Below are 13,581 nucleotides of genomic sequence, written 5' to 3'. Positions count from 1 at the left end.
CAAACAGCAAAAAAGAGATTATTTCAAGATTTGTGGACTGAAAGGTATGGATGTATGGAAAATGGTGACAAATTGATATGTACTTTATGTACAGATATAATTACCACCAGGATTTACAATATTGAGCGACACTTTTCTACAAAACATAAGGATGTGAGTGAAATGCCAAATGATGAAAAATATGAATACATTGCTAAACGTGTATTAAATTATGGAAAATAAAATAAAAATTTTTGAAGAGATTTGTTACCAGCCACAATTACGCTACATCTGCCAGCTTTGTTGCAGCTCTTAGTATTGGTACCAACGGAAAACCGTTTAGAGACGGCGAATTTTTGAAAAACGCACTCATAAATTGTTCCGAACACTTATTCAATGACTTCCCAAATAAAAAACAAATAATTGAAAGAATTAAAGAAATGCCATTGTCGGCCAGAACAGTTCAGCGTTGCATTGAAGATATGGCAAAAAATATTGACGCACATGTCAAAAATGATTTGTTATCTAGTGACGTAATTAGCATTGCACTCGATGAAAGTACCAATGTAAATAGTATGGCTAGGCTGGCAATTATTATTAGATTTGCATCAATAAATAGTTCAAACGTCAATAAAGAACTATGCGTTCTTGCTTCAATGAATGACATGACCAAAGGCATTGATATTTTGCGTCAAGTACAAGAGTTTACAAATTTCAAAAATGGGAAAATATTGGATTTAAAAAGTAAATTGTTTTCCATAACAACTGATGGTGCTCCAGCTATGAGAGGAAAAAATGTTGGATTTGTGAAACTAATGGAAAATGAACTTGGCCACCCACTTTTATCATTCCATTGTATCATACATGAAGAAAATTTATTTGCAAAGGCATCTACGCAAATAACAACCTTTTCCATTACATCCTTAAATAAATTAAGGATGTAATGGAAAAGGTTGTTAAGATCGTAAACATAATAGTAGCACGATCTGCATTAACACACAGGCGCTTCAAAGCTTTTTTGAAAGAAACTGAATCGAAATATGGAGATTTGCTGTTACATGCTGAAGTACGATGGTTAAGTCGAGGCAAAGTTCTTAATAGATTTGTGGAGAGCTTTGATGATATACAAATATTTCTTTACGAAATCGGTGAAAATGATCTCGAACTCAATGATAAACAATGGTTTTTAAGACTTTTGTTCTTAACAGACATAATGAACCATTATAATGATTTCAACATACGACTCCAAGGAAATAACCACACAATTTTGAAAATGTATGAGGAACGGAAGAGTTCGAAATTAATATTATTTGAAACTGACATAAAAACTAAAATATTTCTTTTCTTTCCCTTACTAAAAAGCCAATATGAGAAAGAAAAAAAACGATGAAAGCAATCTAAATATGTTCGAAAGTTGTAATTTGAACATTAAAAGTGAATTTGAAAGTAGATTTCAAAGTTTTAAGAAGCACGGCGATATGTTTACATTTATAATACAGCCCGACGAAATAGAGGAAAATGTTTTAGATTTTCAGTATTTTGAATATCTTAAAATTGACAATTTAAGTTTAGAAATGATTGATTTTAAAAGTTCAATATTGTGGACAGACAAATTCAAGACATTACGGAAAGATTTAGAAAACACGGAAGATAATCATCTTCTCATGATATCATCATGTTAGGCATCACTTCCTATGAAGTTTTCATCTTTGAAAAAAATTGGCTTTGCCATTTTGTCCACGTTCAGGTCTACTTAATAAATGTGAGCAAATATTTTCACAGATGAAATTTATTTTAAGTAATTCAGACGCTTGTATTCGTCTTAAGGTGACTAAGTATGAATCACACTTGACTAAATTGACATCAGAAATTCAGCATCAGGGAAGCCATTGATAACGAAGAGAATGCTTATAAATAAAGTTCATAAATTATTAATGAACTAAAACTTGACAATTATATTTGTTTTTATAATAATTAGAATTATAATTTTGTTTTTTTTTTATGTTTAGTTTAAAAAGAGTTTAAAAGCATATTGTAATAGTTTTCTCAATAAAATTTATCTTATTATTCACTCACGGACTGTTTTAAAATGAAAATACTCACATTTTGGTTGATTTTGACCTGTAGCCAAAAAAGGTTGCCAACGTCTGGTTTAGATAAAGGATGAGATTTTAAAGTGGAGTGTGGAATAAAGGATTCCATTCCAACAAGAATAATTTCACTGACACGATCTGAGCAAACGTTGATATCAGAAGTTTTGAAACAACAATCCAACCAAGGAAAAGAAATCTCGCAGACCATCCTATTTTGCATTCTCTTGTAATGACAAACAATACGAGGTTGGGAATAGCCATGAGATAAATGCTCCATTGGAGAAGAGACAGTCACCAAGTTGTGATTGAGGTGCCAAAAGGACCACTCACTTTGACCGTGTACTTAGAAAGGTCCGGCATTGTGGTAGGTAAATGAACAATCTGTGTGAGGTCATTAGTAATTCCAAAAGTCTCAGCATCTCGACCAGCTGGGTCAGTGTGACTAGAAAACGGAAGCCAGCTGAGAGTTGTGAACATTAAAATCGCCGAGGAAAATTACCTCACTGTTAGGAAAGTTGAACTGGAGAAAGTCAAGTTGCAAAGAGAGGAAGTCAAAGAGCTCGGAGTGATTAGTGGAGTTGGGAGAATGGTAGCGACAACAGATGAATTTTACAGAATGAGGTAGAGAGATTTTAAGCCAGAGAAGATTGAAAAGAGGAGATTCCAAATTACCAAGTCTCTGACAGGGAATATTGGAATAGACATATGCACGAGTACCACCTTTGAGGCGAAAGGAATCATATAGCGAATAATTTGGGCAAATGAGATGAGCAGTGGTTGAATCAACTGATAACTGAGACCGATAAAATCATTATGCATAGTGCGTGCGCGCGCGCGCACACACACAATAATTACTAAGCAAAATTTTATTCTGTAAACAGCATACATAGACAACATAATTTTGGGATCAAAACCTATTTTAGTCCCTCAGGTGGCTGCTAGAAATCGAAAGAAAATAATGTAACAGCTTAAAAGTCTTTTCTACCTGGTACAATGAGAGAACTGCCATCACATTCTAGTAAGAGTATAGTTTATATTCAGAACTACAAGCCACCTTACTTTCTAACTTAAAGCATTAAGCCAAATCTTTCTGGAACACCTTACTTATTTATTGATTTATCCTTGCTTTATGTTGTGCTTTTCTCATTCACTATAATTTTAATGTTATTTTTATTAAAAATATGGCTAGTGTAAATTCTACAAATATAAGCATTCAGCACCTGCAGTGAATACTTTAAAATTTTAAAGAACAATTCCCAAAGCCATACACTGGTTGAGTAGGTGGTAATTCCTTGGCAAATTAACTACTTTGATTGCAATGTGCTGGTTCATATTGTATCAAATGCACCTTTTTTAGGGCCTGCATATTTATTTATACTGTAGCTCATTATTTACCAAAGAACACATGGTTTTGTGCATAGTTATGTATTCACTGGTGTGTTTACTATTAGTCACAGAGCTGCTAATAGACGTAAGAAGCATTAGAGGGTTAATAATGTTAGATATGATAATGTACTTGCTTACCTCTTCCATTTCCATTTTAACTCGACACATTTGATCTTGTAGTAACTCAATATCTTTTTCTATATCATCAACCTGAAAAATTTAAATTTTTAAAATAAATGTAAGAGCAAAATTTTAAATGCACACTAAATTCAATGCCCATCAAAATTAATATGTTTTAATGCAGCAAAGTGCAAGGTCTTGCACTTGGGAAACAGCAAGCCCAAAATAACTTATACACTTGTTAGGGTCGAATTAAAAACAGTAGAGGAAGAAAGGAATCTGGGAGTTATGATATGGGAGATAAAGTTTCTGGGCAGTGTAAACAGGCAGCTAGGAAAGCCCACGGTGTCCTAACAATGATTTATTGAACAATATCCTATAGAGATAGGAAGGTCTTAATCCTATTGTACAAGGCAATTATTAGACTGCATCTGGAACACTGTGTCCAATTGTGGACACCTCATCTGAAAAAAAACAAGACATTGAGTTTCTTGAAAGGGTCCACAGAACTTTGATTATGTGGATTATAGAGCTTGGCAACCAGGCACCTTAGAGGGGTGCCTGATTGAGGTTTATAAGGCTCTGAGAGGGGTTAATAAAATTAATGAAGGCAGAATTTTCACTGTTATAAAGAATTCCAGAACTAGGGGGCCATAAATTCAAATTACAGGGGAAGAGATTTAGACTAAATTGTAGGAAGTTTTCTTTTAACAAGTGGAGTTATTGATGTTATTGATTACTGGAATAAGTTGCCTTTGCAGATAGTGAGGCAGACAGTTTGAAGAAATTCAAACGGAGTTTGAATTTCTTCAAACTGTCTTTTGAGGTGAATTTCTTCTGAGGTGAACGGAGTTTTTCAAAATTAATCAAAAATTATTTACAATTGACAATGTCTCAATAATGACTCTCTAATTTGGGAATTATTTCAATAGAAAATGACCACACGGAACAAATAAACATAAATGAAATAATTAATAAATTCGCATCTCTTAAAGCAAGGAAACAAATTTTTATAATTTTTTAAAATTATAATTTTCCTTTTATTTTATTATTGCGATAGAATACGATTACTGTGATTTAGAGTTTAAAGTTTATTTCCAGAATTTCAGAATGTTTTGTTCTTTTTGTTGTTTCAGTATATTATAATATGTGAGATATGTTGTAATTCTTTTCTTTTTCAATAAATTAATAATAATTATTTATGCCTTATCTCATTTTTTAATTGAAATATTTTGGGGCAGCAAATTTGATTTTGTTTACTGGTGGCGCATAGGGTCGCAGCGGCTCTGCACTAAGTGTATATATACATACATTAATATGTGCAAAAGAGTTAACAGCTGACATTAACAAAACATGAGATTTCACTCTTTTAATGAAGTATGTGTGCAATATTCTTTTAGTGTTACAATTAACCTGATTAAAAACTGGTGATGTTAAGGAAGTTGCAAAATTAACAAAAAAAAAAAAAAAAAAGAAGAATTTAATATAATAAAATGCTACCTGTTTATCCTTCATGTCCCTCAACTCTTCTTTAGCATGGAACAAGTTTTCTGAAAGTTTGGACTTTTCTTCTAGAATTCCAAATGCCTACAAAAAAATTTTATAATTTTATGACTTAGGTACAAGATTGGAAAAACAGTAAACTATAGAATGTATTTTGGTTACAAATATGAGAGAAATAACCTTTCAGAATGCTATCACATCTGTAAAAACATTTTTCCTTCACTTTGGTCTTTAATAACAGCATCTTCTCTATCAATCATGAGAAAACTTAGATACACTTAAATATTTGACAAATAGCTATTTGCAATTGAGCAAATGAGAAACAGAAGTGTTATACGCATACAAACATAACAATTCCTAAAAAAATGTATTTCTGTACCAAACTTTTGTGATTTATGGCCTGGGAGAAAGCATTGATCCCAATGACATTAGGATTATGTAAGATTTTGAATTACATTAAAAGTAGTATTTCTATTAGTGTCGTTTATTTTTATTTGAACCTTTTTTTGGAAGTGAAAAAAATGAGTGCTTTGGGCAATGCACAATTTCATATGGTTTTCTGTGTATCACACCTATACATGCAAGTATTCAAGGGCCAAATTATCGTTTCACCAATACTGTATAAACCTGAGGAATACAGTTGTTAACACTGCCAGTTGGTTAACAGCTGATCTTATTAATGTTTCCATCTTAAAGTTAATTTAAGATAGAAACATGAATTAGAAACATTAGCATTAGTAGAGACATATAATGTGAGAAAGCAAGCTTATACAGCATCAGCAAAAAAAAAAAAAAACATTTCATCCATCCATTTACTTCATGCGTTTATCTGGCTCTGCCTTGAATTTATTTAAGCTGTCAACTTCCACAACAGATGGAAGTTTGTTCCAGCAATCAACCACCCGCTGGCTAAAGGCAAATTTCTGCACATCTATTCTACAACTGTCTTTTCTCAATTTGAATTTATGTCCCCTCAGGTTTGAGCTTGCTCAAACCATTCAAAGCCTCATACACCTGAATCAGATCACCATGCAGGTGCCCCTAGATGCTGCAAATTGCAGAATTTAAGCCTTTCTTGGTAAGAGAAATCCTTTAATCCCCTCACCAATCTTGTTGCCCTTCACCGTACTTGTTCCAGCAGCTCTACATCCTTCCTGAAATGAGGCTTACAGACTTGTATGCAGTGGTGGGATTCAGCCGGTTCGCACCGGTTCGGCAGAACTGATACCTGGGTGGCCTAGGCAGCCACCCAATGGAAATCACAAATTTACATTCCTTACTCTTTTTTAACGTTCATCTACGCAACAGCGTATTCCAAGTGCCTGTAGTAATATTCATTCCGTCCAAAGGTGAATAAAATTAGATGGAACTATGCTTGTAATATTTATTTATTCATTTCCTAAAACTCATTATACCTTTGATGAAATACTACATTTTTATTCCCTCGTGTTTATTACTTAAAGTAAACAAACATATAACGTAAAGAGAAAAAGTGCCAAACAACCAGGGGGTGACACACTGTCATTTGTTTCAACTTTGTGTTACGCCCTAAATTCACACGAGATATGAGTGCGTTGGTGTTCCCCGATCAATAAAAACAATAGGAAGCTGGGACACAACGAGCCAATAGAAATATAGATTTCAAGGGTTATCTTATCACCCATTTCTGAAGCCGTGGAAGAATGTTCTTCCATGTTGGAATCCTTAAGCCAGTGTGCATGTGGTAATTAAGACGTTTTTATCACAACTTTCCAGTGACAAACAAGTTTGTCGTACACATTATTCTATCATATTTAATCAGCATAGCCTATGCCATTTATTAATTCAGCAAGAAATTTTAATTTAGTATCGATAAAATGAAGAAAATGTATGTTCTGACTGATGTTTATTAATGGTATAAGCACAGTGTTTTGTTTATAAAAGTTTATGATATGACCACACATGGACAGAACCAGTAAAAATATTCAAATATATAGGCACATATCCACTCCTGCTTTATAATATATTAAAATAAAACATTTTTAAAATTTTTTGCAGTAGCCCTTAAAAGGATGAAAGGGCAACAGAGTTTGACAGATTTTTCAATAAGAAACCAAAATCAGAATTTGTTGTATCAGAATTGGCCTTGGATGGTACAAAACAGTCACAAACACAACCACTCCAACTTGAAGAAAGCAGCACATCAATTATTGAAATAAAAAACGATAACTCCAAAATTGAAAATAATCTTCCTGAATGCTGGACAGTGCAACAATATAATAATTTTAAAGAAAAATATGACGTACTGATAATTTTTAACAAAAAGTTAGGTTGCGAGTATTGTGCAAAATATGACTTTATAAAAGAGTAAAGTGTTCATGTGTCAAAAGAATGGAAATGTTTTCAGATTGAGGCATCAGGGAAAAATAAAGAGGTACAACAAGTTTCTCTAAGGAAAAAAATGAAAGAACATTTTTCATCAAAAGCTCATAACATTTTGTAAAGAGAACTTAAAACAATGTGAGCAGGATTCAATAACAAAAGTAAGAGATACGATGAATGAAATATTTAGGTGCTATCTGTAGAGTATTTAATACAGTTTACAGCCCAGCAAAAAGATGTAAACCGTTTTCAGACATAGAAGATGAGATAGAAGTGCAAATTAAAAATGGATTAGATATGGGAATAGAATTACATTCTTGTAAAACTGCTGTGAAAGTAGTTGATTTCATTGTAAAGGAAATTAAAAAAGAAATATTTAATAAAATTATTGAAAATAATCTGAAAATATATTTGATTATTGATGAAGCTTCAACGATATCCTGCAAACCAGTTATTATACTTTCCTTAAAAGTTGAAGGTTCAGTTACATCACCAACAATTTTTGTTGAACTAGTTGAATTGGAAAAACAAGATTCAGAGACAATACGTTCTTCAGTTATGGAAAGTTTAAATAATGTTGGGCTTACTAAGAACTATCTTTTTTTCTAGATTTCAATTCCAAGTTGTTCGGATATTTCTGAAAGTTCAATTTGGTTCTTGGTTTTTATTGGATCAATGAAAATACTATATATCTTATCAATTAATATTTTAAAATGATTTACTTGCTTTATTTCCTTTATCGAATCATCTAAAACAAGATGGAGGCAAAGAGTTTCCAAACATAATAATATGGCACTGTTTAAATCATTGCCTCCATCTTGTTTTAGATGATTCGATAAAGTAAATAAAGCAAGTAAATCATTTTAAAATATATAATATTTTTCATCGATCCAATAAAAACCAAGAACCAAATTGAACTTTCCAAAATATCCGAACAACTTGGAATTGAAATTATAAAGATTGGTAGAGTTCTGGGACCAAGATGGGCTGCCTGTAGTTTAAGGTCAACCCTAGTGTTGATCTCCGTAGCCAAGTGGTCAGGAGCGGGAGTGCAGTAGCATACACTCCTTGAGTAGACCGGGGTTCAAGCCCCTGACTGCTAAATGCAGTTGATCTGCCAACCCGCACTGGACCAGCGTGGCAGATTATGGTCCATTTCCCTCAACATGAATTGTTGAGGAGGCTTCCATCCTGCAGTGGGTTGATAATGGCTGTAGTTTACCTTTTTTTTTTTTTTTTTTTACCTAGCTGTGTGGCTTATCCAGCACTACATCACTATTTTTATTCAAATAAAAAGTACTTAGGTATGGCTGCCCATCTTGAAAATATATATTTTTATAACTGATGATTGATATTTTAAACGAAATTTCTCTTCTTTCAAATGCACTGCAAGCAAGAAATATAGACATAATAAAGGCTGAAAAACTCGTGAAAAGATCTATTAAAGCATTTTGAATGCTTGGAAAGGAAAAGGGTCCATACGAAAAAAAAAAAGTTGATGAATTAATTACTTCAGAAACCTTCAAAAATATAAAATTTGTAGAAAATCATTGATTTGTCGGGTTTCCTCGGGAAAGACTTTTAGAAAACATAATGAATTTGAAAAAAAGACTAATGGATTGTGAACATTTAAAAGTAAGTTGTAGCCAATTTCAAGATAGGAATAAATCACAATTTCTCAATTTTTGGAGCCAGATTACTGGAATATTGAAGAAGTACTAGTTCCATGGAAAGCAGCTGAAGAACAATTACTCGTATTTAATGACATTTTTAATTACCAAATTGATATTAATGATTATCGAGATTTCGTGGAAAACATTTTAAAAAATTCCCACAATTATGCAATTCCTGAAAGTGTTCAAAAAGCTAAAAATATTGTCAGAACAATTGCCGTAAGTTCAGCAGAAGCGGAAAGGGGTTTTTCAAAGATGAACATATGTTCAGAGAACAGAAGTCGCTTAACTGTTTCTAATATATCAAACAAAAAAAAAAAAAAAAAAACACCAAATTATTATATTTGGCTACCCGAATAATTAAATTCATCTGCCGTGCTGTGTCTTACGTCTGTTAATTGCACGTTCTATGGTCGATTTGTCTGTTTGCTGGACAAAACCCCCCAATTTCTGGGGGGGAAACCTTGCTCTCTATGCCTGAGATCAACTAACTCAGCCATGGAGTGAAAAAAGCCCATTAAAGTTCCTCGCATCATCAACGGGATTCGAACCCGGGCCTTTTCCACCCAGAGTGGGGAGGATGGTGACGAGCACAGATACCACTGTGCTCCCTGCGCAGATATATCAAACACAATGACTATTAGTCTAATCAGCCTACCTCTAAAGGAATGAGATCCTACTCCTACAGTGAAAAGATGGTTAAGGATAAATCACTCAGCCGATGATGCTCGGATAAAAGCGAAGAAAATTGTAAGTGAGGACACCGATCAAGAGGCAATATGGAAATATCTTAAATAACAGTTTTATTGTTTTTTGTCAGGTATTATTTAATATTTTTTCATTAATATTTTAAAACTCTTTCTTATAACATAATCTAGTTTTGTGGACCTCTTTTATTGTTCTTATTTAAGTATTAACTGCATGAAATAATAAACTACCTTTAGGTACATAGTTTTTTATACTTAGAACGGTCATTAGGGCGACGAACCGGTTGTTAAATTATTTGAATCCCACCACTGCTTGTATGCAGTACTCAAAGTGTGGTCTGACCACTTCCTTATACAAGGGGATAATCACCTCCTTATCCCTGCAAGCAAAAATCCTATATATCATTGACAGGACCCAAAGGGCTGTTCTTGCAGCCTGTCTGTGCTGTCAAAAAAAAATTCATATCTGACTGCAGAATTACGCCCAGGTCTTTTTCATTCTCCACAACCCTGAGTGTAGTCCTGCACAGTTGGTACTGTTACTCTGGGGTTGCTCTACCAATATGCAATACTTTGCATTTGTCAATGTTAAACTTCACTCTCCAACTCTCAGCCCATCTGCCCAACTTTTCTAGATCCTTTTGCAGTAGCATACTGTCATTACAGTCATTAAAATCCCTGCCAACCTTTGTATCATCTGAAAACTTGGACGTTAAGCTTGATATACCTTCATCAATATTGTTTACTAATAAATACAGAAAACAACAATGGGCCCAACACCAAACCCTGGGGGACTTCACTAATAACATTAGTACATGAAGAGTAGTATCCACTGATTAAGACTCTGTCTTCTCCCACTCAATCAGCTTCCTTCCTTAACCCATGCTGTGTCTCAACTATAACTGCAGACTTGCTTAAACGATCCTGCAATGCTTCTTTAACCAGTGGCTCCATTATATTTCCCGCAACAGAAGTTAAACTTAGATCCCCCTCTATGAACTGAGGATATATTTATGCATCTCCAGTCCATGGAGACCTCACCTGAATCTAAGCATGCTCCCATAATTAGGGCTAAGGTGGGTTTGCATACTTCCTTTGTTACCTACTTTAATATAACTGGATAGATCTCATCAACCCCAGGTGCCTTTCTTATGTTTAACTTTAACAATTTCTCTTCCACTTTACTCTCAGTTATTACAAAATCATTTAGCTCCCTATTAGAGTTTGATAAACTTCTGGCTTTCCCCATCTCGAATAACTCCTCATGTGTGAATGTAGATGCAAAATACACGTTCAGTTATGCCAGGTCCCTGAGCAGGATCATCAACAGACAAATCATCAATATCAAGTGGAACAATCTGATTCATCCCCTTATTTCTAGAGTTTAAATAATTAAAGAAGTCTTTGTTGTTTTTCTTTGCATCCTTTGCCAAGGATTTCTCATAATTTGCCTTTGCTTGCCTAATCACCTTTCTGACTTGATTACAGACTAGTTTACATCTACCATAGGCTTCTGTGTCGCTTGATAATTTGTACATATCCCATGCATTTTTCTTCTCTGCCACGTCTCATTGGTTCATCTGGCCTCTATTGAAGCCTAAACCTTGAGCAGTATTTCTTATTTGGAATGAAAAGCCTAATAGCTTCCAACATTAATTCATTGAATGCTTCCCATTTAGAATTTGCTGTAAGTAACATAATCAGTTAGTCCCATTGCATAGAGCAGTTTTACAAAAGCCTTTACATGCATTAAGAATCTGCAAATTCTTAATACACAAATAATCACTGCTGATAATCAGATCAAGATTATTACTCTCTCTGGCTGCCTCTCAAATATGCTGCTGTAGAAAACAATAATCCAATAAATCCACAAAAGACTCACTAGTGTGCAAGAGACCCACCCACACGTTCCAGTCAATATCTGAGAAGTTAAAATCCTCCATTAAAAGACATTCTGATTTACTGGCCGATATATTTCTCTGTATAGTTGTTCATTATACTCATCAGAGTCATTAGGCCTATAACACACTCTTACTCTCATTTTTGCTTTCCCTGTGCTTCTGTTACACCAAACTGACTCAACGTTGCATTGTCCACAAACATCAACTGCACTGCCTATTATATTTTATGTGTTTCTAAACCCTCCTCCTTTCCTAACCTTTCTGTAAACATTGTACTCCCCAAATTTAAATTCTGCATTCCTTATATCTGTGTGACACCAAGTCTCTGATATCCCAACTATATCCTCCTTTGATGTCTTGACGAGCACTTCAAATTCATCAAACTTATTTACTAGCATTGGTGTATATGCAAGTATACATGCACCTGTTATTACTCTTAGTTACCATAACACAGCCCATGTATTTACTTGTTCCATGATGACCCTTAGCAGTTCTTGAAATCTACAACACCTTGCTTTCCAGGCTGCTACTCATTCAAATAGAAGCAGTGCATGAATCAATCACTTTCACCTCTGCCTGCGGCTACTGTTAATCTATTAGTCTGTGAATCCTCCCAAGCTAGAAGTTTTCCGACCCACCTAACACTGCCTCAATAGCATCAGGAAATATTATTGCACCCTTTCTATTTAAGTGTATACCATCCCTGTAGAAGCAGTTCCTCCCATTAACAAGCATAGACCACCAAGAAAAATTCTGTCCCATGAGCCTTGCACAATCTCTCCAGGGCCAAATTGATTGGCAAGGCTCTCATCATATACACCCTCCTATTGTATCTGTCCAGAATTGCAGATGCCTTCAATTTAACCCTAAGTCGCACTTTTTTTTTTCAAAATTGACCTGTACTTGTTAAGTAAGTCTGCAAATCTCCTACTCTTAATGTCATTGGTGCCAATGGGTACAACAATATCACTTTTTGTGACCTTAAAAGATGATATCTGCTCTATAACATCATGAACTTTTGCCCTTGGAAGGCATACGCTGGTACTATTCCACCTATCCTTTTTTGCACAATATATTTCCCGTTTCCCAGACAATTAAGTCACCAACAATAGCTTGCTCCTGTGGGACCAGCACATTCTGCCTTGAAGATTGCTGCTGTGATGCCTGATGTACAAGAGTGAGCTCTAGCATTGAGTTGGACAGCTGAGAGCTTGATGGATTCCCAATTTTAATTCCTTCGAGGGAATTTGAGGAGTAGGGGAACCCTACTCCTCAAACTCTCATAGACACCCATCAGAATGCTGAGTTGGCACCTAATTTCTTCACACTCTCTGCACCTAACACACACACAAAGATATCCTCCTTGGGTAGATCATGTCCTGTTCCAGAAAAGTTCACAAGCATTTCACCAGTTGCACATTTTTTCTTTTGGACTGTGACATGGAGAATAGCCCCTTCGGTTCTCCCTCGAGGCACAGCATCCGCTACTTTGTGCCCTTTGTTTTGCTGCTCTGGTCTGGGGCATGATTTCCATATAAATACAATTCAATTGATTAACAATGAAAATTAATAAGATTAATAAATTTAACTGATCAGTTGAAAACACTACACTAGGCTAACAGATTCCTAAATGCAGTGATACATATTACGCTATCAAGTTTTATGTTATTCCTTACACTACCAATAAAATTTAAAATTTTTAATATTAGTTACGCTATACCGTAAGATCTAATATACAGGGTTGTTAAAATTATAGTATCCCTACGTAGAGGACACTGGAGCAAGTTCTAAGGCTTGTACTGAAGAGAAATTTGGACAACAGGTACAATAAAGAATGCGCTCACCATTTATTGGAAAA

At 34.5% G+C, this 13,581-nt stretch overlaps 1 protein-coding gene across 1 annotated transcript in view; it reads right to left on the bottom strand.

The window, feature by feature from the left end:
* Positions 1–13,581, bottom strand: part of LOC150091496 (leucine zipper transcription factor-like protein 1) — a 152,243-nt gene that overhangs the window by 33,628 nt on the left and 105,034 nt on the right. The window contains exons 6-7 of the mRNA XM_090384187.1: positions 5,079–5,165; positions 3,597–3,668 (exon numbers count right to left, since the gene is read on the bottom strand). Of these exons, the coding sequence (XP_090240313.1) occupies positions 3,597–3,668; positions 5,079–5,165 (159 nt within the window). The remainder of the gene's footprint in view (positions 1–3,596; positions 3,669–5,078; positions 5,166–13,581) is intronic.

This window comes from Mastigoproctus giganteus, chromosome 1 (genome assembly GCF_048544385.1).
Source record: "Mastigoproctus giganteus isolate SK-2022 chromosome 1, ASM4854438v1, whole genome shotgun sequence".
Classification (NCBI taxonomy): Eukaryota; Metazoa; Arthropoda; class Arachnida; order Uropygi; family Thelyphonidae; genus Mastigoproctus; species Mastigoproctus giganteus.
Note: the sequence above shows the minus strand (reverse complement) of the source record. Positions and strands in the feature narration are given on the sequence as shown.